Here is a 22,813-nt window from a genome sequence, read left to right on the forward strand (position 1 = left end):
TGCGTGGCAGGCACACATTTTAGATTCATTTAGATTTTTAAATTTTCTTTAAACCTAACCCTATACAGCTGAAAATTGCCAATCTACAAGCTTACAATGTGCTGCAGTGGAGGACATTTGGCCCCTCACAAGTATAGTAATACAAGTACACTCACGCACACACCACACACACACACACACACACACACACACACACACACACACACACACACACACACACACACACACACACACACACACACACACACACACACACACACACACACACACACACACACACACACACACACAGACACACAGTGCTCATTAACAACAAATCAGCGCTGTGCTGGTAGAGAGTATTTAAAGAGGGGGAGATCAGAGGCATGTAGTTATTGGACTGGTCCTAATTGATAAAACCATTAGTAACACTTGTTCAGATAACATAGGAGGAATCTGAGGCTGCTCACAGTCACTCTAAATGGGCTCACTTAGGCTTGGAGAACGGGCACATTAGTGGGAAGATTACAGGCCAGCGCTGCGTAGTAGTAGAGAGAGAGCTCCATCCACTCTGCATGCCTCGTTCTTGGAAAATTAATAGGCACAAAGTGAGGACACGGAGGCGGCAGGCACACCAACACTCTCCTTCTCCATGGGTGTCATTCTGGGTGATGTTACATGGTATAAATGTTGACCAAGAATTCTGGTAGAATTACACATTTTATTGTCATTATGTTTGCCTTTATATCCGACCTTCACTCTCACCTTTTGCCTTATGATGATATGATCTGATATTTTGCACGTTTTTTTTTTTTGCATGTTCTTTTATTTATGTATGTTTTGGTATTGCTTTGACTGTGATGTCATATGCTGTATCTACATGACTTATTTGTTTGTGATGTGCCCTGTGATGTGCATTATACTGTCGTTTTGCCACTGAATTTCCCTTGCTGGATCAATAAAGGTCTTATCTTATGTTATCTAAGACAGTGGTTCTCAAACTTTTTCATGCCAGGGACCCCCGAATTGATATATATTTGGCCTATATTTGGATCTGAAAATATGCTGTGCCAGGGACTCCCAGAAGCAAAGATTTGTGTTAAAATGTTCGCTTTAAAAGAAATATATTCAAAGATTTGCACGAATCTTCAAGATCAGATCAGATCACGCTAACTATGATCTGATCCCTGTGTTCGTTGGCATAACTACCGTACCATCCATCTGTGTGTACTTCTCCCCATGATATCATGTCAATTTAAAGCAGCTTCAAAAATCTTGAAAGTGTTTGAAAGATCTTAAATCATTTTGAATTATGAAAAAGTTTGAGAACTACTGATTTAGAAGGCATTTGTAGAATCGGCCTCAGGTCTTAATGGGTTTTAAGCAGTGGTGTAAAGTAACTAAGTACATTTACTCAAGTACAGTACAGTTTTGAGGTATTTTGACTTCATTGCAGTATTTCCAATTTTCAGTACTTTTACTTCTACTCCACTACATCTCAGATCCAAATATTGTACTTTTACTCCACTATACATTTATTTGAAAACTTTAGTTACTAGTTACTTTGTAGATTTAGATTATTATCACAAAACCTACATTAACCACTTCAACCCTACATTTCGACCATTTGAAAATAGCCGATCTACAAGCTGACAACAGCTTGTAGATCGTCTATTTTCAAAAGATTTTTATACATTTGAGAACTTCAAACGGGACATTCTACGCAATGAGTACTTTCTACTTTTGGTACTTTAAGTACATTTGGATGCCAATAATTTTGTACTCCGATTCCGTACATTTTAAATTCCGAACTTTTACTTGTAACGGAGTATTTCCATATTGCAGTATTGATACTTTTACTTGAGTAAAAAATTGGATTACTTTTCCCATCACTAATTAAAAGCACACCACCACCTTGAAAAATCTTGAAAGTGTTTGAAAAAAAAAAAGAATAATTTAAAATTCCGAAAAAGTTTGAGAACTACTGATTTAGAAGGCATCTTTTTTAAGTGAAAAGAAATGAAAGAAATCTGAGTAGGCCATGTCTTCCAGCCACTACACATGTACTGTATGCACTGGTCAAAGCAGAGGTCACACACGTCAGCCGCGCCTCCAATAAAGATCACATGACACATATATACTGCCACGGGACATGTCCTCGTCACGGGGGTCGGAGCGCGCCCGCCGCTCCCTTTGAGTTAAGTCCAATTAGAGGGAGTGGTTTCTCTTTCACACCGCCGCGTTCCCCACTGAGATCAACTGGCTGATTACTGCTACGCCCCCCCCCACCGAGGGTATAGAGCTCTATACCGCTCACTCAATGAATGGATACTGACAGAGAGAACCAGAGAGAGAGAGAGGGGGGGGGGGGGGTGTGTGGAGAGAAAGAGCGGGAAATAGAGAGAGAATCAGAGTGAGCGAAGAGGACTGGCCGATAGGCAGTGGTGTAAAGTAACTACTGTAAGCACATTTAATCAAGTACTGTACTGTAGGCCAACTGCACAATTATTTGAAAACCATTTGAAAATAGCCAATCTACAAGCTCACTTGTACATCTGCTATTTTCAAAATATTTTAATACATTTGAAAACTTGGACGTGAAATTGGACATTCTGCATAATGAGTACTTTTACTCTACTAATTTTGATACCAATACTTGTGTACTTTCACTTAAGTAAGAAATGTGAGTACTTTTTGCAACACTGGCGATAGGACTTCAAATCAACGTCACGATTATTTCAAACTTTTGCCTCGGTTACGATTGATGAAAAAAAATTTTATCTACGTGTTGTCAGCTTGTAGATCGGCCATTTCCACCCATTTTTGTATGTCACCATTGTAAAATGAAGTATAATGTAATTAAGGGGTTAATCAGACTGATAGATTTAGTGTGTTATAAATAATAATATAATAAAAAATCTATTCAAATGTTTCCATTTCGATACGTTGATACTGTACATAAAAAGTAAAATTAAAAAAACAAAACAAAAACAAAAAACGCCTTCTTCTCGATTATTCAATGAACTTACATGAGCACGATTACGTGGGTCACTGAAATCTGGCTGATTACAGCCACACCCCCCACAGAGAGTAGACTACTATACCGCTCATTCAATCAATGGATACTGACAGAGAGAAAGAGAGAGAGAGAGAGAGAGAGGGGGTGGATCGAGAGAAAGGGGTGAAAGAGAAAGGGTGGGAATGAAATAAGAGAGAGAAACAGAGTGAGGATGAAATAGAAAAACAGCGAGAGCGGAAGAACGTGAGAGAGAGCGAGAGAGACAGACAAAAAGAGGAGAAGGTCGACACCTGCAGGGAAGAGACAGAGAGAAACAGACATAATTACCCTCCCGTCACAGAGGCTTCCCCCCCACAGCGGAATAAAGCCTGTTGTTCATTACAAAACTCACTAGTGTGATCCGGGTCTTATGCCACGCCCACTCTAAAATTCACCAAATGGCTTCCGGTAATGTATCCGGTTGGCGCTGCATTGATTTTGTTCTCCCACATGAATGCAGAATCCAGGGGTCGTCATCACCATGCATGCTTGTTTGCTTTGGACATTTTTGTCAAAATGATATTTTTTGCCATGTACCAGTGGTGGAAAAAGTATTCACATGTTTTACTTAAGTAAAAGTATCAATACTGCAATGTAGAAATACTCTGTTACAAGTGAAAGTCTGGAATTAAAAATGTACTTGAGTAAAAGTACAAACATATTGGTATCAAAATGTACTTAAAAGTACCAAAAGTAGAAAGTGCTCATTATGTTGAATGTCCCGTTTCACAAGTTTTCAAATGTTGAAAATAGCATTACTACAAGCTCCCAACGTGTCGTATCGCGTCGTGTTGTGATCTTGTAGATCGGCTATTTTCAAATAGCCAAAGTTTAAATAGGGCTGAAGTGGGTAATGTATGTGTTTTGTAATAATAATCAAAATCAAAAAATAATCAAAAAGTAACTGGTAACAAAAAAAATCAAATAATTGTAGTTGAGTAAAAGTACAATATTTGCCTCTGAGATGTAGTGGAGTAGAAGTAAAAGTAATACATTGGAAATACTCCAGTAAAGTAAAAATACCTCAAAGTTTTACTTATGTACAGTACTTGAGTACATTTACACCACTGCCATGGACATACAAATGAGCTGACAATAATGTTACCAGAAACACACATAGAGCCAGCCCTAAATGTATACTAGCGCAGTAGTTCTCAAAGCGGGTCGAGGGAGACTTTGGGGGTTCTCTGAAGGTGGTCCAAATGGACCATTACAGGTCTGTAACTCTGACAGTGTACACATGGAACCACAGTTGCTGCTGAATCTTGAGAGTCTTGAGAGATTATACTGTAGCAAATCAGTGTCATACATATTCTGAAGAAAACCTGGAGACTGACATTCAGCAGTTGGGTCTTAAATGATCAAAATGAGAACATTATAATGTTGTGTAAAGACAAAATCTAAAGGACAAGTGTGGCCACGGTCACATTTGTCCATGTACTGACATATCGATGACCCGTGGTCGAATCGAGTTGTCTAGTGTCGCCAGTCGCGCTACAAATTGTCTATAATACATGGATATACCAAACAGTCATTATACCAAACAACACACAACAATTACACCAAAAGAAACAAATGATGGCAGAGGAGAATCATTTTGGATGAGCACAGGTCCTCTTGGTTTCCGCTCGTTTCCACCCGCCTGGTCCACTCTATAGACCAGATCAGAAAACTGCAAAACAAGTTGATCCCAGTCTAGATGTAATAGAAAGAAGATAGAAAAAGGCATGTGTGTGTAGTGTATAGGTTATCAATAGAATGTGGAGAGCTAACTGATTTAAGTCCCGGGGGACTTAAATCAGGGGTCCGCTTGCCTTGAAGGCCCAGGGCTATCTTTTCTTGATTTTAATTCAGTCTGAGGTTTCCCCATGGCATTTGTTGATCAATTCCAGGTTTTTAACTACATTTATTTCAATGACTGTCTTCTTATAGTCTTTTATCTGTATTTGTTTTATTTCAATACCTTGCACTTGTTAAAATGTTATTGCATATTATGATGCTTTTATGGATTAGGAACTCTTTTGGTCATCGGCCTTAATTAGAAAGCATTTTTGGTCAACTTCTGTTGTTTTTAAAGGTTCTGTGTGACCTCTTACATTTCAACGACCCCAGTTTGATATGCATTATTAGGCCACAGACCGCCATATGATACCATTCGTTTCTCTGGGACCCCAATTGACATCGTTACTTTAACTCAGAGAGTGAAGAAATGGAACTAAACCGATCCCCAGGGTCCATGTGGTTACCAACAATCATTCATTTAGCTGGGGGACCCCCTGGAACCCACCTCAAGGACTCCCGGGGGTCCCCGTTCCCCACGTTGAGAACCAGTGTTCTATATAAATAAAGGTGGATTGACCTGACTGAAGGATCACTGGATATACATTGCGATCGATAAAATGTATGGACTGACGGACGGATGGACGGACGGATGGATGGATGGATTGATGGATAGACGGACGGACGGAGAGAAAGGCAGACAGGTTGACAGAAAGGCTGACACGGTGATAAAAGGAACAGTCAGAAACAGAAAGAGCGGGCCAGGCAGGCATTAAGACGGATAGACAGAGACAGATGGATAGAACAGACACACTGCGGTCCAACAGCCAATAGGACCAACTGACAGACACAGATAAATGATGACACCCTGACAGTATTAACCGCTTAAACCCCAGCATCCGTTTTGTGGGGAAAGCTAAGCTTCCGCTGAAAATAGCCCATCGACAAGCTCACAACGCGACGCAGCGCTGTATACGACAGTACTTTCTATCCTTACTCTTTACCTCTTTACCTGTAACTCTGTAACTCTTAACTGCTGTGCTGCCTCTGGGCGACTGATTTACCCCCGCGGGATCAATAAAGGTATCTATCTATGTATCTATCTATCTATCTATATATCTATCTATCATCCTAGCATGTATACTGTCAGTTCCCATCAGACGTATCAGTATACGCAGAGAACTGGGATTGTCTGGCAACACCAGACTAATGCTGACTGACCCTATAGGGTTTGACAGCTCAGTAGTACAGTTTCTATCAGTGTGCACATTCACAACTATTCAATGAAAAGAAAAAACAACAACAACAAAAGTTTCAGCTTTTTTAACCAAATATTATGAATACACCTGTATATCATTGCTGTCGGGCAGAAACCTCCTATCTCCATTATTCTAACTTGATGAGTTTTTTCGTAAATCTATGCCCTACTTGATCATACTATAGCGTCACACAAAAGCACCAAAAGTAGCAGATCTGCAAGCTCGAAACGCGGCGCGAAGCGACGCGTTTTGAGCTTGTAGATCTGCTACTTTTGAAATGTTTTAATTTGAATCCTGAAAAGTGATCCAGTTTTGGACATAATGAGGTTTAATATGAGGTTTCCACCCGACAGAGGTGATATGCATCCTATAAAGCTAAATCCTGAGTGTTTAGAATAACTCTGAAAGTGTAAAACGAAGGGCTCATTTCTTACACTTTCAGAGTTAAAATTGCACTCTAAGATTTTAACCGTGTAGAAAAGATGTTGTTTGCATGAAAAGACCATGAGGAGGAAAAGAGAAGTTAACAGGAGTGCAGCGAGAGAGAGAGAGAGAGAGAGAGAGAGAGAGAGAGAGAGAGAGAGGGAGAGAGAGAGAGAGTGGAAGGACTGTTTACTGTTGACACAGCGTTAATGTAAAGCCCATGCCATGTGGAGCAAATCTAGAATGAAAATGACTACACTCACACACACACACACACACACACACACACACACACACACACACACACACACACACACACACACACACACACACACACACACACACACACACACACACACACACACACACACACACACACACACGACAAGTGTAGAAATGAGCGGAGAATATACGCATCGGTGTGAAGCTGCTGAGAGGGGACTTCAATTAGACGCATGGGGAACAGTATGTGTGCCAGCTGTGTAGGTGTGCGTATGTACAACTGCATTCTGAACACAAGCCCCCCCCCCCCCCCCCTCCGCGCGCGCATCGAGGGTTTGTTTATCTATCCGTCTAAATGCGCGGGGGCGTAGCTCACAGATGGAGCTATAGCGAAGGACATGTGTACGTGTGTGTACAGTATAGCGCGTGTGTATGCGTACGTGTGTGAGTGCGTGTGTGTGTGCGTGTGCGTGTGTGTGTGTTTGTGTGGCTGTGTGCTAACATGCATCTTGCTGTACCTGAGAACAAAGGGGGAAACAGAAAATGAGACAGAGAGAGAGAGAGATGGAGAAAGAACTAGAAAGAAACAAAAATACACAGAGAAGAAGAGAGCGAATAAATCAAACAGAAAAAGACGGAGAAGAAGAGAGAAGAGAGAGAGAGAGAGAGAGAGAGAGAGAGAGAGAGAGAGAGAGAGAGAGAGAGAGAGAGAGAGAGAGAGATGGAGAGAGAGGGAAAGACAGAGAGAGAGAGAGAAGCAGAGAGAGAACGTAGCTCCATTAGGGACGTGAGCAGCATTCCGTGTGGCTGTGAGGTAGTGAGGTGATATATAGTTAGTCTGTGTGGCAGTGGGTCACGGCAGAGCCTTTAACAGTAATGTCCTGGGAGACGCCTCGCCCAGGGGACCCAGCGCTCCATTTTACAGCCAAGCGGGCGAGACTGGGTCGCCTCCGCCTTGCGTTTTGACAGCCGTAGCGGTAAAGCTGGCTTCCTAGTACCATCCATAACGCCAAGACGAGCCGCACGCACACAGCACTGAATGTCGCCACAAAACACAGCGCTCCAGGCCACACAGACAGCACACGCACACACACACACACACACACACACACACACACACACACACACACACACACACACACACACACACACACACACACACACACACACACACACACAGAGCATGGGAGGAAAAAAGGAGGCAGCGAGGACAGGAGGCGGGTAAGAACATACAGAAGGAAAACTATATTTAAAAAGTAAATACTCGAATCTCGAATAGACGGGAGCTACGAAAAACGGAGATGAAAGGAAGACAGCAGGGGGTGGAAAAACGTCACACATTGCGCTGTAAAAAGTGTTGATTTATATCTGAGAGAGTAAAAAATTAACCTGTAAGTGTAACACTTACAGGTTCCAACATGGCTGTGTTGAGTTGACTGATTGGTTTGTACTGTATAGTTCCAATGGACATACAGTCAGTGGTGGAAGACGTACTGAAATTTTTTTTACTGTTCAAAATGTACTTGAGTAAAAGTGCAAAGGTATATTGGCATTAAAATGTACTTAAAGTACCAAAAGTAAGAGTAATGGAGTAATGGAGTAGAAGTAAAAGTATTGAAAATTGGAAATACTCAAGTAAAGTAAAAATTGTACTTAAGTGCAGTACTTGAGTACATGTACTTAGTTACTTTCCACCACCGCATACAGTATAGACTTACTTAGTCTCCAACACCAGGGCCAGGATCCCAGCAGCTATGGGAGCAGCGCTCGATGTCCCAAGAAAGTGTGTGACACAGCCGTCCCCCAGGTTGGTCAGTGTCACCTATAATAGACAGGACCGACACGGTACAGGTCACAACCAAACACTGTGTGGTCTACCTTTAAGTTGTATTAATTAGACAATTATGGTAGGCCTACAGGTCACAACCAAATACTGTATGGTCTACACATTTAAGTTGTAATGAGACAATGGTACAGGTCAGAACCAAACACTGTATATCTACCTTTAAGTTGTAATTAGACAATGACATGTAATGGTCATGTATTGTCATGTAATCTGTGTACTGTAGTAATCGCTAAATTAGAAATCTGTCCAAAAGACCGCACCCAATTACACTGCTTTCTACATAAGGAGATGTTATTAATGTCTACTATTAATAACAGGGAATGGAGCCAGGGAGCTTTGGAACAGTAACAGCAACATTAACCACTTAAACCCCATGTGGTTGAGCGGAGGTCCCTCAGGGCTCTATGCTAGTGTATTTTCTGTTTTCTGTTATTGTGGGAAAAGCTTTAGCTGAAAATATCTGCGATTTTCAGCAAAATCTTTCCCCACAATACGGATTCTGGGGTTTAAGTGGTTAACACTTTACTATTTGGCACAACATTTACCCGGCTACACAAGTTAACAGTCAAAAGCAATGGCATGTAAGGATCAAGATTTACACACACAGCTATTTCTGGAAGGCGGTAAACCATGCCAAATGTCTCTGATTAACACTCCTGAGTGTGTGTGTGTGTGTGTGTGTGTGTGTGTGTGTGTGTGTGTGTGTGTGTGTGTGTGTGTGTGTGTGTGTGTGTGTGTGTGTGTGTGTGTGTGTGTGTGTGTGTGTGTGTGTGTGTGTGTGTGTGTGTGTGTGTGTGTGTGTGTGTATACATGTGTGTCACAATCCCCTGGGGCCCACACGTTCAAACAATCTATTCTACACCCTATCTGATCTGAAGATTTATTCCTATATCACCCTGATCCAGAGTCAGACTTTTCAAGATAACCAGATCCTGATTTGCAGTGGTTCAATCCTACCTATCTCCACCTAGTGGATATGAGAAACAACATAAGTAGACTGATGCAACAATAAAGTTGAAGTAAACTGGTCCAGGCCAAACTGTGCGCAAATGGAAATGCACCTGGAACGTTATGAAGCGTTTTCAGAATCATTCTATGGTGCCGTGGAAAAGCCCTACAGTAGCCTGTACAGCATATGTGACAAGTTTAAACGAAATACAGACAAAATTGTCAAATTGCACGAATGACTTCCACAGGCTGAGTTGTGGCTCGCTGACTCCTCTATGAACTGGAGTGTGACACAGAGAGAGTATCGCTGGGTGATGATGTCACACTGTTTCTGTGTTTCATCTTGGCTTTTGTCTCTGTGACATCTCTGCCATCAACACCTCTTCCCCTCTTCTCCTCTCCCTTTCTGAGCCACTTCTAACACACTTCACCTCCAATTAACACCCGTTTGTGTGTGTGTGGCTCTGCTCTTTAGCTCTTGTGAGCAGTGTGATATTTATAGCACTGCCAACTGACCTAGGTGACTGCCGGGCGCACGCACGCACACACACACACACACACACACACACACACACACACACACACACACACACACACACACACACACACACACACACACACACACACACACACACACACACACACACACACACACACACACACACACACACACATCAGGTCATAGTGTCAAGTCACATAGATAGAGAGTGAGAGAGTGATTTATTCTCATTACTCAAATACAGTTATGTGAGAAGAACTGTATCCGTACTTACTGAAAATATTGGTATAATTGATGAAAATGGCTGGAAGGGTTAGCATGTGTTAGAGTTAGACAGAAGGTACCCAAATACTGTCATATACAAACACTGAGTTAATTTGACACAGAGAGTGTACAAAAACGGTCTCACACACGCACGCACACGTATGTACAGTGGTGTAAAGTAACTGTAAATGTACTGTAAATGTATATGTATTTTTACTTTCTTCAGTATTTTCAATTTTCAATACTTTTATTTCCACTCCACTACAATTACATGAAGACTTAAGTTACTGTAGATTTTGATTATTATTACAAAACACACTAACCACTTCAGCCCTATATATTTCGTCCATTTGAAAACAGCAGATCTACAAGCTCACAGACGCATACTTTTACTTAAGTAAAAGGTGTGAGTACTTTTTTCCACCACTGAATTTGACACAGAGTGTAAAAAAAGGGTTACAAACACACACACACACACACACACACACACACTAACCAGTGGTAGTGAGCCTCCCACGCCGGCCCCTGTCAGAGTGACAGCCATGACCCCCGGGCAGGGCTCTCCGAAGAAGGCGGGCTTCCCCGTGTGAGTGACAGCGCCCACGGCTATGCTGTAGATGGAGTTGACATAACCATCTGCACCGCAGTGGTCCCCGCTCACACCTCCATTACCGGCCGCCCACACAAACACGCTGCCCTTCCCCGCTCGGCCCTGTGGACGTACAGAGAAACACACACGCGCGCGCGCGCGCGCACACACACACACACACACACACACACACACACACACACACACACACACACACACACACACACACACACACACACACACACACACACACACACACATACACACAGAAATGTGTGTTGGCATAACGACTAAATCGGGGAGAAAAAGGGGCAAATGATACGACAAAAATGTAAAGAAAAAAGTAATTTCACCCTCTGATTTACACCTGATGATGTGACAAACAAAACTGATTCTTATTTTGACAACTCCAGTAAACATTATTAAATACCATTCTTATTCACGAGTGTCTGCCCCCGACACTCACGGCAAAATGTACTGGAAATGTGTTTAATTGTGTATTGTACAGTTAAAATACCCTTTCTGACAACTTGTAGTAGCGTGACAAAACATACATTTTTGAAAGGCAGGTTCTGTATAGACAAACACTGTAAAGACTTAAAATGCATGTTACACAGTATGACTTTAAAAAAGAGAGAGATTTGATGACAAAGACGTTATTTTGAATAGCATTTGTACAGCAATGTACCGTACACTTCAATGTTAAAGGAGTTGTTCACCCCAAAAAATTGCTTATTTTCTATCAATTACACACCCCATCAAGCATTTAATTCATGGAGATTTTTTGTTTTTATCGCATTCCTAAACCAATAATTTGATAACCGGCGGTCTCTCCGGTAGGAGACACAAAGAGTCTCCTTTGTGTCTCCTATACCGGATACATTAGCATCTTTATTATTATCATCAAATTATTGGCTCAGGAATGCGACAAAAACAAAAAATATCTCCACAAATTCAATGCTTCATGGGGTGCGTAATTGATAGAAAATAAGTAATTTTTGGGTGAACTACTCCTTTAATTCAAAGGGGCATGAAACCCTAGGCCGATTCGTTTTCCTCAGGTTAAAAACTAGATAAAGGAAAAACGTGACAGGATAGCAAGCAACACAGCTGCAGTTAATAAAAGGTATATATGGCTCTGTGCCCAGAGGCATAGTTGCCGCTAATGTGCAAGCATAAGCTGCTTCCCAATTCAGAGCCAGCGTACATGTAGGCTATACTGTACTTTGAAGGCTTGCATTTGAGGCCGATTACATCACAGCAGCGCACCGCCACCTGTCCCGTTTCATATGCTGCTTCAAATGAAGTCTTCAAATGCAGCCTATTTGAAGGCTGCATTCCCATCAGGGGTCGCCACAGTGGATCATCTGTTTCCATCTGCTTGTGTTTTCCGCGTCTACCTTGGTCACTCCAGTCACACCGGCATGTACAGTATGTCCTCCCTCACTGCATCCATAAACCTCCTCTTTGGCCTCCGTCTTCTCCTCTTCCCTGGCAGCTCCATCTTCAGCATCGTTCTTCTCCTTAATGTAACGTCTCATCCTTCCTCTGCACACTCTTCAGGATAGTCTACTTCCCAACATGCATTTGACATCATGCCATAGCAGCAGCAACAGGAAAACACTCACCACAGTAATACAAATATTACTGTTGTTGTGTCACAGTTATACAATTCTTTTGCCGATAATGTAGTTCTTTGAAATTGTTCAAATCTGTGTCTGTCTGACAGGGGCACGGTGGTGCAGTCGGTAGCGCTGTCGCCTCACAGCTTAAAGGTCCTGTGTTCAATTCCTGCCGGGAACGCTGTGGGCGCTGGGGGCGTGTTCTCTCCTCCGCGTCATCAGTGCCCAATGCCCATGCCCCCAGGTGGGCCGAGATTGTCAGAGATGCGAGGTCCGCATCATTCAAGTACCCCGACTAGAGCAGCCTTATCTCGGCTTGTCTTTTAGAAATTTTCCCCTGGTTTCGATGTCTTTGTAATGGTTAAACATGAGATATCATTTGTTGTGGGTATAATATACTGTAAAATAACTAACAGACAATCTTTGGTTTCAACTCTTTTTGGTAGATTAGATATGGCTCTGTGTAATATTTTGGCTGGATGCGTTTACTTTTATTCAAGGGACATTGGTATGGGAAATAGGAGCTCATTATCTGGTGACGGCAGCAGGACATGTTTATTAATATTAATAGTGCTTGATTTGCGTTCTTTAAAATACATAATTTTGTGAATGTACTCATCATTTGTCCATGTCCATATTTGTGTGTGATTTGTGTCTGATTTACATTATGTGTGAATGTAAATGTCTTTTTTGGTATGCAATTTTTTCAGGCTTTTCCGTCTTTATTGATAGTATGTAACTGTATGTAAGCCTATGTTTTTTATTTTATTTGCAGTTTATATAGTGACAAATTGACTGAAACACACCCAGCTCATAGTGCATCGACTTGCGAGATCACGTGATCACGTGATCATAAGTGCAAATCCTCCATAGACCTGTCCCATTTATCAAGGCTCTGCTCCGGCCTTCACATCCTCCGTTGGATGCTCCCGACGCGGTCTTTGCAGGCTGCAGCCTTCAGAGTACACGGAACCCTCAGTTGGGACACATCTTTTTTCTTTTGTTTTACTTTTTACTTTTTTGCAGACAATAAAAACAATAAAGTGTGGCAAGTAGTAAAGACAAAGAGGAATGTCATTTTCAGATAAAAAACAACAACAATAAAAAAAACACAAAAAAAAAACAGTATTAAACATTAATGTCAATGCTAGGGGCTATCACGATTACAAATTTAAGTTGACGATTAATGATTTATGGTTTGTGGCATTGGAACATAATGAATAAAAACTTAATTTCTGTTTGCCTATTTTTTTTGCCAGAGCAGATATGACATGTGTAAATATACAAATAAATGCACAGACATATTTAATAATGTTATACTTGTACATTTTTTTCAAATAACAGAATTAGCTGATCTACAAGCTTACAACGCGTTTTCAACATGGAAACAATTATGCATCCAATTGATTCTGAATCCAACTGTTTGCCTACTGTAGTTAATCAACCTACACAATCAGCCTATGTAATGCCCCTTTAACTCTGAGAGTGTAAAAAATGGAACCCTTATGGGTCCATTTGGTTCCATTTGTACTCTCTTGGAATTACAAATGGAGAAATTAACACTGAGGATTTTCCTATGTACTGTATAGTACAGTAACTCACTAGTCACTATACTCTCACAATCTCTGCTGTACTCACCATTTTAATGTCTCCTTCACATCCAGACATACAGACAGACACCTCCACAAACCAGGGAGCTGAATGAAAGCTCTCACCTCTTGCGTTCCTAGCCGGAGGGCTCTCCTCGCCAGGCGGCCCGGCCCCCCCATCTCGGCCCCGTCGTCCCGCGGGCCCCAGCAGCAGATGTAGATGTGGATGAGGTGGTTGTTGAAGGTCAGTGCCGTGGCCTCCATGGCGTCGGTCACCGGGCCGTCCAGCAGACGGATACCTGCATCACACGTCACAGAAAGGTCACCGAGGTCAGAGGTCAGAGTTCACACACACACACACACACACACACACACACACACACACACACACACACACACACACACACACACACACACACACACACACACACACACACACACACGCTTGTGGAAGGAGAGGAAAAGTACACAAGTATTGGCATCAAAATATACTTAAAGTAACAACATTAAAAGTACTCATTATTCAGAAGGTCCCATTTCAGAAGTTTTCAAATGTGTAAAATGTTTAAAAAATGTTGTTGAAAATAGCAGATCTACAAGCTCAAATGAGCCAAATGATATAGGGCTAAAGTGGTTAATGTTAATGTTTTGTTTTGTAATAATAATACAAATCTACAAAGTAACTAAAGTTTGCAAATAATTGTAGTGGAGTAAAAGTACAATATTTGCCTCTGAGATGTAGTGGAGTAGAAGTAAAAGTATTGAAAATTGAAAATGCTCCAGTAAAGTAAAAATACCCCGAAAGTGTACTTAAGTACAGTACAGTACTTGAGTAAATGTACTTAGTTACTTTACACCACTGGTGATAGGGAAGCGTACAGAGGCCTGGTGAGAGAGCACAGTATGTCAGGGATATACTGTACTTACCATGCCGGAGGCTAGACCGTGGCAAGGAAAACATCAACGCTCAGCAAACAGTTGTAAAGTATTAATACGCCTTCCATTCAAACCACTGAATACTGTATGATACTAAAAGTCAAACAACCGAATAGTGAAAGTTGCCTCCCCACCTGGGGTAGTATGAATAAAGATTAACCACTTTAAACATGGCTGCCCTATTTTGGGCAGCTTTTTGAAATTGTTGAAAGAAATATGTATTATTCTTTATTTTTAATGTCAAATTATTATTTATTATTATTATATATTATTTATTATTTGTGACAATTGTCATCACAACATGTGTATCTACAGTACATTGCAGATCAGCTATTATCGCTGTGTCATACAACAAAATATACAGTTGGTTATATTAATGCAAGGTGTACATTAAAGGAACGTCTTGGAGGTGTTGCCCTAGCAACTACAAACATGGCCGCTGTAGAGTGAGCGCTCCTGGCTCACCAAAGACTGATCAAACTGTCAAACTAGGCATTGCAAATCAAATACAAAATACAATATTCAGCAACTACACTGCCTGCTGTATTTCTCTCCTCAAATGTTTTCAGAAACATTTTGTATTGGATTGAATAAGACTTAGGCCTAAGGTGCAGGCTGTATAGTGCAAGTCCGTTTTGGTAGAGATTTGGGTTCTGTATTTACCTTGGCATGATGTAACTCCAAAGGCGGACAAGAAATCAAAATGTGCTAAAAGAGTGACTTTGAGAGCTGTTTCACCGTACAATGTAAGTCCAATGAGGAGCATATTTTGAATTCTCAAATCAATGGAGCAATTATTTTAGATTTCTTGTCCACCTTTGGAGTTACATCATGGCAAGGTAACTACACAGCCCAAACCTCTACCAAAGTGGTCTTGCCCTTTAAACACGCTACCACATAACACCCGTTTTAGCTGCACTTCACTGGCTCCCTGTCAATCTTTTGAATTAATTTTAATCAAGGTTATTTTATTTCTTTTTAAATCTGGCTGGCCCTGATACATCTCACTGAACTCTTGCACCTCCGAGCGCTGAGGTCTGCTGATGAGCTGCTCCTGGTTGTTCCCAAAACCAGGCTAATAAGCAGGGGTAACCGTGCTACATGCTGCTGCTGCCCCCAGGCTCTGGAATAGCCTGCAGTATGTCGTGTGTGTTTATGTATGCTATGTGCGTATGTGGGCGCACATGCATATCCACGCTGTCGGATGGAAACCTCATGCTGTTTGTACTAAACCATATTTGTTATTATTATTATTATTATTATTATTATTATTATAATAATGTGTAATTAACCCATTAAGATCTGAGGACCCGATTCTACAAATGTCTTCTAAATCAGTAGTTCTCCCACTTTCACGATTTTTCTAAAATGTTCAAAAATACATTTATTTTTGAATAGCCAATGCTAAAATGACAGATGCTTTCCAGTGAAAATAGCCGATCTACTAGCTCACAGTAGATCTTGTAGATCTGCTATTTTCACTACTTTAGTTTTGTGCGACACTCTTGTGCGTTGAAGTAGGGCATTATTTTACGAAAATAAACATTACAATTTTAAATATAATAATAATAAATAATAATATATTGAAATATGGAGATACGAGGTTTCTGCCCCAGAGCAACGATTATGTATATTACTGTATGTTCATGTTTTCTTTAATCTTGTACAGCACTTTTGGTCAGTTTCCGATTGTTTTAAATGTGCTTCATGAATAGAAGTTTAATTAGATGTGTTACCCCATGCTCTAGGTCATTGGTTCTCAAAGTGGGGTCCGGGGACCCCCAGGGGTCCTTGGGGGGTACCAGGGAGTCCCCAGCAAAATGTGTTAATATAGCATCACAATAACTTTAACCTTTTATACTTTGGCTATTCAAAAATAGCAGATATGCAAGCTCATAGCGCGGCACCGAGTGCCGCGCTATGAGCTTGTAGATCTGCTATTTTTGAAAAATCGTGAGAATGTGTGCAAACCTTTGAATATATATATTTTTATGCAAACCATTTTAACTCAAATCTTTGCTTCTGGGGGGTCCCTGGAAAAAAAATATTTGAGATGGGGGTCCACGGCCAAATACGTATCGTTTTGGCGGTCCTTGACATGAAAAGGTTTGAGAACCACTGCTCTAGGTTATAATAGGTTTGTGAATGTCCTCGTCAAAATGAGATCAACTGATCAAATATATTTCTTTTTTTTAAAAGACAGCAGTAGTCAGTTGGTGGTGGCAAGGGTTATTATTATGTTTTACTAGAAGTTATATAAAGGAAGCCTGTTTGTTGTGTGTGTGAATCTATAGTTGTAACCCCTGTTGTTGCAAACTTCAACCTCTGTGTACCAATTAGGTTGTGTGTCGGTGTGTAGGCATCAACCCACAGCTGGAAATAGCCTCTGGCTAATAATAACGGATTGGAGTTTACATGCTCTTGGTGGTGAAGCTGTGTGAACATACATGTAACGTTGATTGGACCAGTTACAGCCAGTTCAACATGTATGTTTGAGGTGGTCGTCATAGAAATGCAGAGATGAGGGGGGAAGACAAATACACATTTGTGCGATCGCTCTGTCTCTCTCTCTTCATGTGAGTGTGCTTTTGTGAGTGTTGCACTTGCATGCGTACCTCAGTGTGTGTGTGTGTGTGTGTGTGTGTGTGTGTGTGTGTGTGTGTGTGTGTGTGTGTGTGTGTGTGTGTGTGTGTGTGTGTGTGTGTGTGTGTACTCGCCTGTATTCATACAGTATCTGCTCATAGATATGACAGGCCACACACACACACACACACACTGACTGGTGGCTGTTAACCCTTTGCCAACCCTATTTAACAGTTCATTCTTTTTAGTGGGAGCTCCAGTAATGGATTTTTTTAGTGTTGGCTGTTACAGAGGCCAGGGATGAATGAGCCCCACGCACACACACACACACACACACACACAGGCCCAGTTCCTGTTGTGAAATCAAACATCTTTATTGGCCAGACTAAGATATGCTATTAAACGCCAATTAATGGGGGAGTACATGATTTGTTTGAATAACGCAACTCTCAGATCCAGTGGTGGAAGAAGTACTCAGGTTTTTGTTTTATTCAAGCAAAAGTAGCAATACCACAATGTAGAAGTTACACGTAAAAGGCCTGCATTCAACGTTTTACTTGAGTGAAAGTACAAAAGTATTGGCATAAAAATTGTTACTTAAAGTAACAATGTTAAAGTACTAAAATGTTGGTTCAGCTGGAATATAAAATAGGGGTTAAGTGGTTAATTTATATTTTGTATTAATCCTATATTAAAATTGGCTCAGGGAGGACCGGCGGGTCGGCCGGTTGGCCCGCGGATGGACCTCTGATGTCACGCTGTCACCGTGACTCAGCCATAACCATATAAGGAGTACCCCCAATTTTGGAGTGCGTTGTCTAACCTCAATGTGCAAAGTAACAGTAAAAGCTGTCAACACATTTTTGTAGCGGAGTAAAGAGTACTACAATATGGTAAGTATCAAGTATCAAAACATTTAAATACTCAAGTAAAATAAAAGTACCTCAAAATTGCACAGTACTAAAGTAAATATACTTAGTTAAGTTTCACCACATCTGTGATCAGTACAGCTTAAACCCAGCGGTTCTACGGCTGTGTCCATGTCCTGATGAACGTATAAAAAAACAACAATCCATGTCATGACCCCTGACCTCTGAGCCCTGGTTTGTGACCTGTAGTCTTTGACCTGGCTTCATTTATCAGAGGTTGATGAGAGCTCCCTCTAGCTAAATGGAGTAGGGGGGGGGGGGGGGGGGGGGCTTGGAATCCAAATTGTCCAGGTTGGATCCCTGGCTCTTCCTGGCTGCGTGTAAGTATACAAAATATTCTTAAAGTACCAAAAGTACTCATTGTGCAGAAGGTCCCATTTCACAAGTTTTCAAATGTATAAAAATCCTTTGAAAATAGCAGATCTACAAGCTCACAGATTGCTTGTAGATCGGCTATCTTCAAATTGCCAAAGAAGATAGGTCTGAAGTGGTTTTGTTACTAGCTACAAGTAGCTAGTAACTAAAGTTTTCAAATAATTGTAGTGGAGTAAAGGCCTTTGCAGACAGGGTGCGATTTTTCGCACGGAAAAAACGGACAATATCATTTTTTAAATGAACACATGGTTCTCAATGTCCTCTTTTTTTTTCAATCGAACCCAGTTCGATTTGTGCGTCTTTTCGCATGCGGTAAAAACTGATTGACTAATCGCACCCTTTCTGCAAAGGCCTTAAAAGTACAATATTTGCCTTTGAGATCTAGTGGAGTAAAGTATTGAAAATTGGAAGTACTCCAGTAAAGTAAAAAATACCTCACAATTGTAATTAAGTACAGTACTTGAGTAAATGTACTTAGTTACTTTCCACCCCTGATTCTGAGACATCAGGTGTGTTTTATTTGGCTGGCTCTGTTAAGAGTAGATAATGGATGGATGGTTGACCCTAAGTTTGAGTTCTGTTGTTGAACTTGGGAAGTACTGTATATTTGGAAGGCACAGTGGTTGTGGAATTGCACTGCATTCATTTACATACTGCACTGTAAGGCAGCTTGCAATGTCTTGTCTATGAGGCATTTCCTCTCCATGCATACAGTAAATAATCAAGATAATCCACATCAGGAAATCATGATTAAGCATGACCAACCAGCTTGAATAGAAGGATCTCAAAACATGTGTTTCTGTCACACTAGCTTTGCTAATAGTATTGGGGTACTGCAGATGTAATGCGGCCTGAAGATGCAGCCACTCATAAACCGAACACCTCAGAAATCTCACGTTTTGCTGCGTCCCACAGCAGAAATGCTGCCTGCTTACACAGCATTGCAAAGCAGGAAGTCATTAACATTCACAATGAAATGCTAGTGTCTTCATTTGGCCTTTTTTTAAAGGCAGCTTCAGAGTATCCTTCTCAGGGAAGGATATCACACAGTTCAGTCAGAACAATAACATCACTTACATTTGTCAAATGTGGTATGTTGTTTTTATTTAAAGCTAAATTACTCCTAATTATTGTAGTGTATTAAACACTCCAATAGTAGCTTCCTTGAACACTAGGGAACATTTTTAACACAAATCTTTGCTTCTGGGGGGTCCCTGGCACAACATATTTTCAGATGGCCAAATATCTATCAATTTGGGGGTCCTTGACGTGAGAACGTTTGAGAACCACTGCTCCAAAGTATCCAAAAATACACATAGCCACTGGCCACTGTGTAGAGTTCCGTATCACTCACCTCCGATCTTGGCATTGAAAGCGATGCCCACTCCACAGTAGGAGTTGTTGGCCTCCATAGCAACCTCCCCTGCACACCGGGTCCCATGGCTGCAATAGAGGAGGACCATGAGTTGTCAGCCACTCACATACAATAACATTTATCATTGCTGTCGGGCACCAAGTGCCACGCTATGAGCTTGTAGATCTGCTATTTTTTTGCAAAATCATGAACATCTTTGAATATATATTTTCTTCTACAAATGTCTTCTAAATCCTTAAAGTTTTTTGAAAAAACGTATGTTGATATAATCAGTGCGTTCTCAAACTTCTTCATGTCAAGGACCCCCAAAATAGTATGTATTTTGGCCACGGACCCCCTTCTCAAAATACGTTGTTCCAGGGACCCCCCAGAAGCAATGATTTGAGTTACAAATGTTCGCGTTAAAAATATATATTCAAAGATTTGCACACATTTCCACGATTTCTCCAAAAATATCAGATCTACAAGCTCAAGTGCCGCGCTATGAGCTTGTAGATCTGGTATTTTTGAATAGCCAAAGACATCTAAAATGACACAGATGCGTTCCCGGATTGAAAGGGTTAACGCCCTACTTGATCGTAGGCTACTACAGCGTCACACAAAATGACGAATTCGACTCGTTTTGAGCTTGTCGGTCTGCTACTTTTGCTATTTTAGAATTTGAATCCTGAAAAGTACCTTTTTTGGAGGTTTCCAAACGACAGAGACGGTATATACTACCAGTGGTATCGCACTATTGTTTGTGACTCTGGGATCAATCAATGTGCCCAACAAACATATATTTATGTAGAAAGCAGTTCATCTTGGTTTATTTAGGATTACTCCAAAAAAGGCCTGGAGGGTTTAAGAAACCAGAGGCTGTATTGTACTGTATTTATCAGGCTTATTGAGTGGCTCTCTGAAACATAATGCCTATTTTGAACGCTGTCATTTTACTATATATAAATCATGCATTACCACTTGACACCCAGCATCCCTATTCTGGGGGAACATTAGCCAAACATCGACAAGCACACAACGTGTTGCGTCGCGATGCGTTGTGAGCTTGTAGATTGGCTATTTTTGGCAAGGACATTTGGTGTGTAAGACAGGAAAAAAACAGTCCCAAGTACAGAGCCAACTCCAGGTCCAGTTTACTAGGGTTAGTCGAGGGTTTAAGAAATGAAAGGATAGCAGGCATCATCATTACCCATTCTCCTCATCCCTGTGAGGCATGGGATCATGAGACAGGCCGTGTGAACCGCGCAGGTCCAGACTGGCACAGGCCTCCTGGCAGATGGGACACAGATGGACGCAGACAGACAGACAGACAGACAGACAGACAGACAAAATTAAATGGAATGAGCACAATGCAATGCAATACCATGAGTACACGACAACACAGGACATGAGAATGAGAGTGACACGATGAAGAAATACTGAATGGAGACAAGAGTCCAGTTATAATATATCTAGAGGGCGGACTGCCCCGCCCCCTAGCTATTAATTTCAATGAAAGTTGCTCACTGGAGTTTGAAGCACCCGGAAAGAACGCTCTACTTCTTGAGCACCGTGCAGCGGCGCACTATAGGGTTTCAAAGAGTAGAAACATGCACTGTGGCGTTTTAAATGCGGAAGTATATTGCATTCTCAGATTTGACCACCAGGCAACGGCCGCTTCACTGTTTCTACCGTGGCTCTGGGGGGCTTGACTGTAACACGGCAATCTGACTGTCATTGTGATCTGCTCCTCTCTGCAAGGACAATCACTTCTACGTCACTGAGGACTGTGTGTGCGCACGTGCACATGCATGTGTGCGTACTATCCGTATACGTAGACATAACTTACGTTACGTATAGTAGATAATTGAGACATTTGAGTACAAGTGTACGAGTGCGTATGCAATGCAGGCACGCCGTGTGTCCACCTAACAAAAACTCACACATTGAAGTTCAACGTGAGTAATGTTTGCCAGAGTGTAGGGGTTGCTATACGTCTTGTGGAGCACGCGACCGCAATTACAGCGCCATAATAAAAATGAAGGGAACACATCTCTCTCCCCGTGCCCTCCGTCTCCCTCTCTTTTCCATTCAGACTGGGCTTTATCACTGCCACGCAATCTGCTCTGACAAATTACATGTTGGCCCGCTTGCTTCGATCTGCCGGTTGGATTATAAATGACAAGGCAGTGGCAATCAGCGCTCTGCCACTCCACCGCCAAAACACCATGCGGCCGACAGCCTCTTCAGCAGCGTTGCCAGATCTCGCGAGAGAAACAAGCAACCTACAGTAGGTCTATGAAAACAAGCCCCAAAAGAAGCGACTATTAGGGTAAGTCAGTCAAACTTCACTGTCGTTTTAGAGCAGTGGTTCTCAAACATTTTCATGTCAAGGACCCCCAAGTGAATGTATTTATGTTCATGTATTTTTGCCAGTGAAATGAAGGTAGTTGACTTCAAGGTCAAAGTCGATGACACAATCATCACTAGCAAAGAAGAGATTACCTATTTGGGATGTATTCTTGACAAATACCTGACAGGTGAAAGCATGGCAGCAAA

At 41.5% G+C, this 22,813-nt stretch overlaps 1 protein-coding gene across 1 annotated transcript in view; it reads right to left on the reverse strand.

Annotated features, from left to right (window-relative positions):
* Nucleotides 1-22,813, reverse strand: part of LOC308083628 (PC3-like endoprotease variant B) — a gene marked incomplete at its 5' end in the record, with an annotated part of 225,961 nt that overhangs the window by 95,463 nt on the left and 107,685 nt on the right. Inside the window, 5 exons of the mRNA XM_080425943.1 lie at nt 8,439-8,542; nt 10,774-10,989; nt 14,204-14,376; nt 20,255-20,343; nt 21,465-21,544. Coding sequence (XP_080282069.1) covers nt 8,439-8,542; nt 10,774-10,989; nt 14,204-14,376; nt 20,255-20,343; nt 21,465-21,544 — 662 coding nt within the window. The remainder of the gene's footprint in view (nt 1-8,438; nt 8,543-10,773; nt 10,990-14,203; nt 14,377-20,254; nt 20,344-21,464; nt 21,545-22,813) is intronic.

The sequence above is a fragment of the Gymnoscopelus braueri genome (assembly GCF_963280865.1).
Source record: "Gymnoscopelus braueri genome assembly, chromosome: 4".
Lineage (NCBI taxonomy): Eukaryota > Metazoa > Chordata > Actinopteri > Myctophiformes > Myctophidae > Gymnoscopelus > Gymnoscopelus braueri.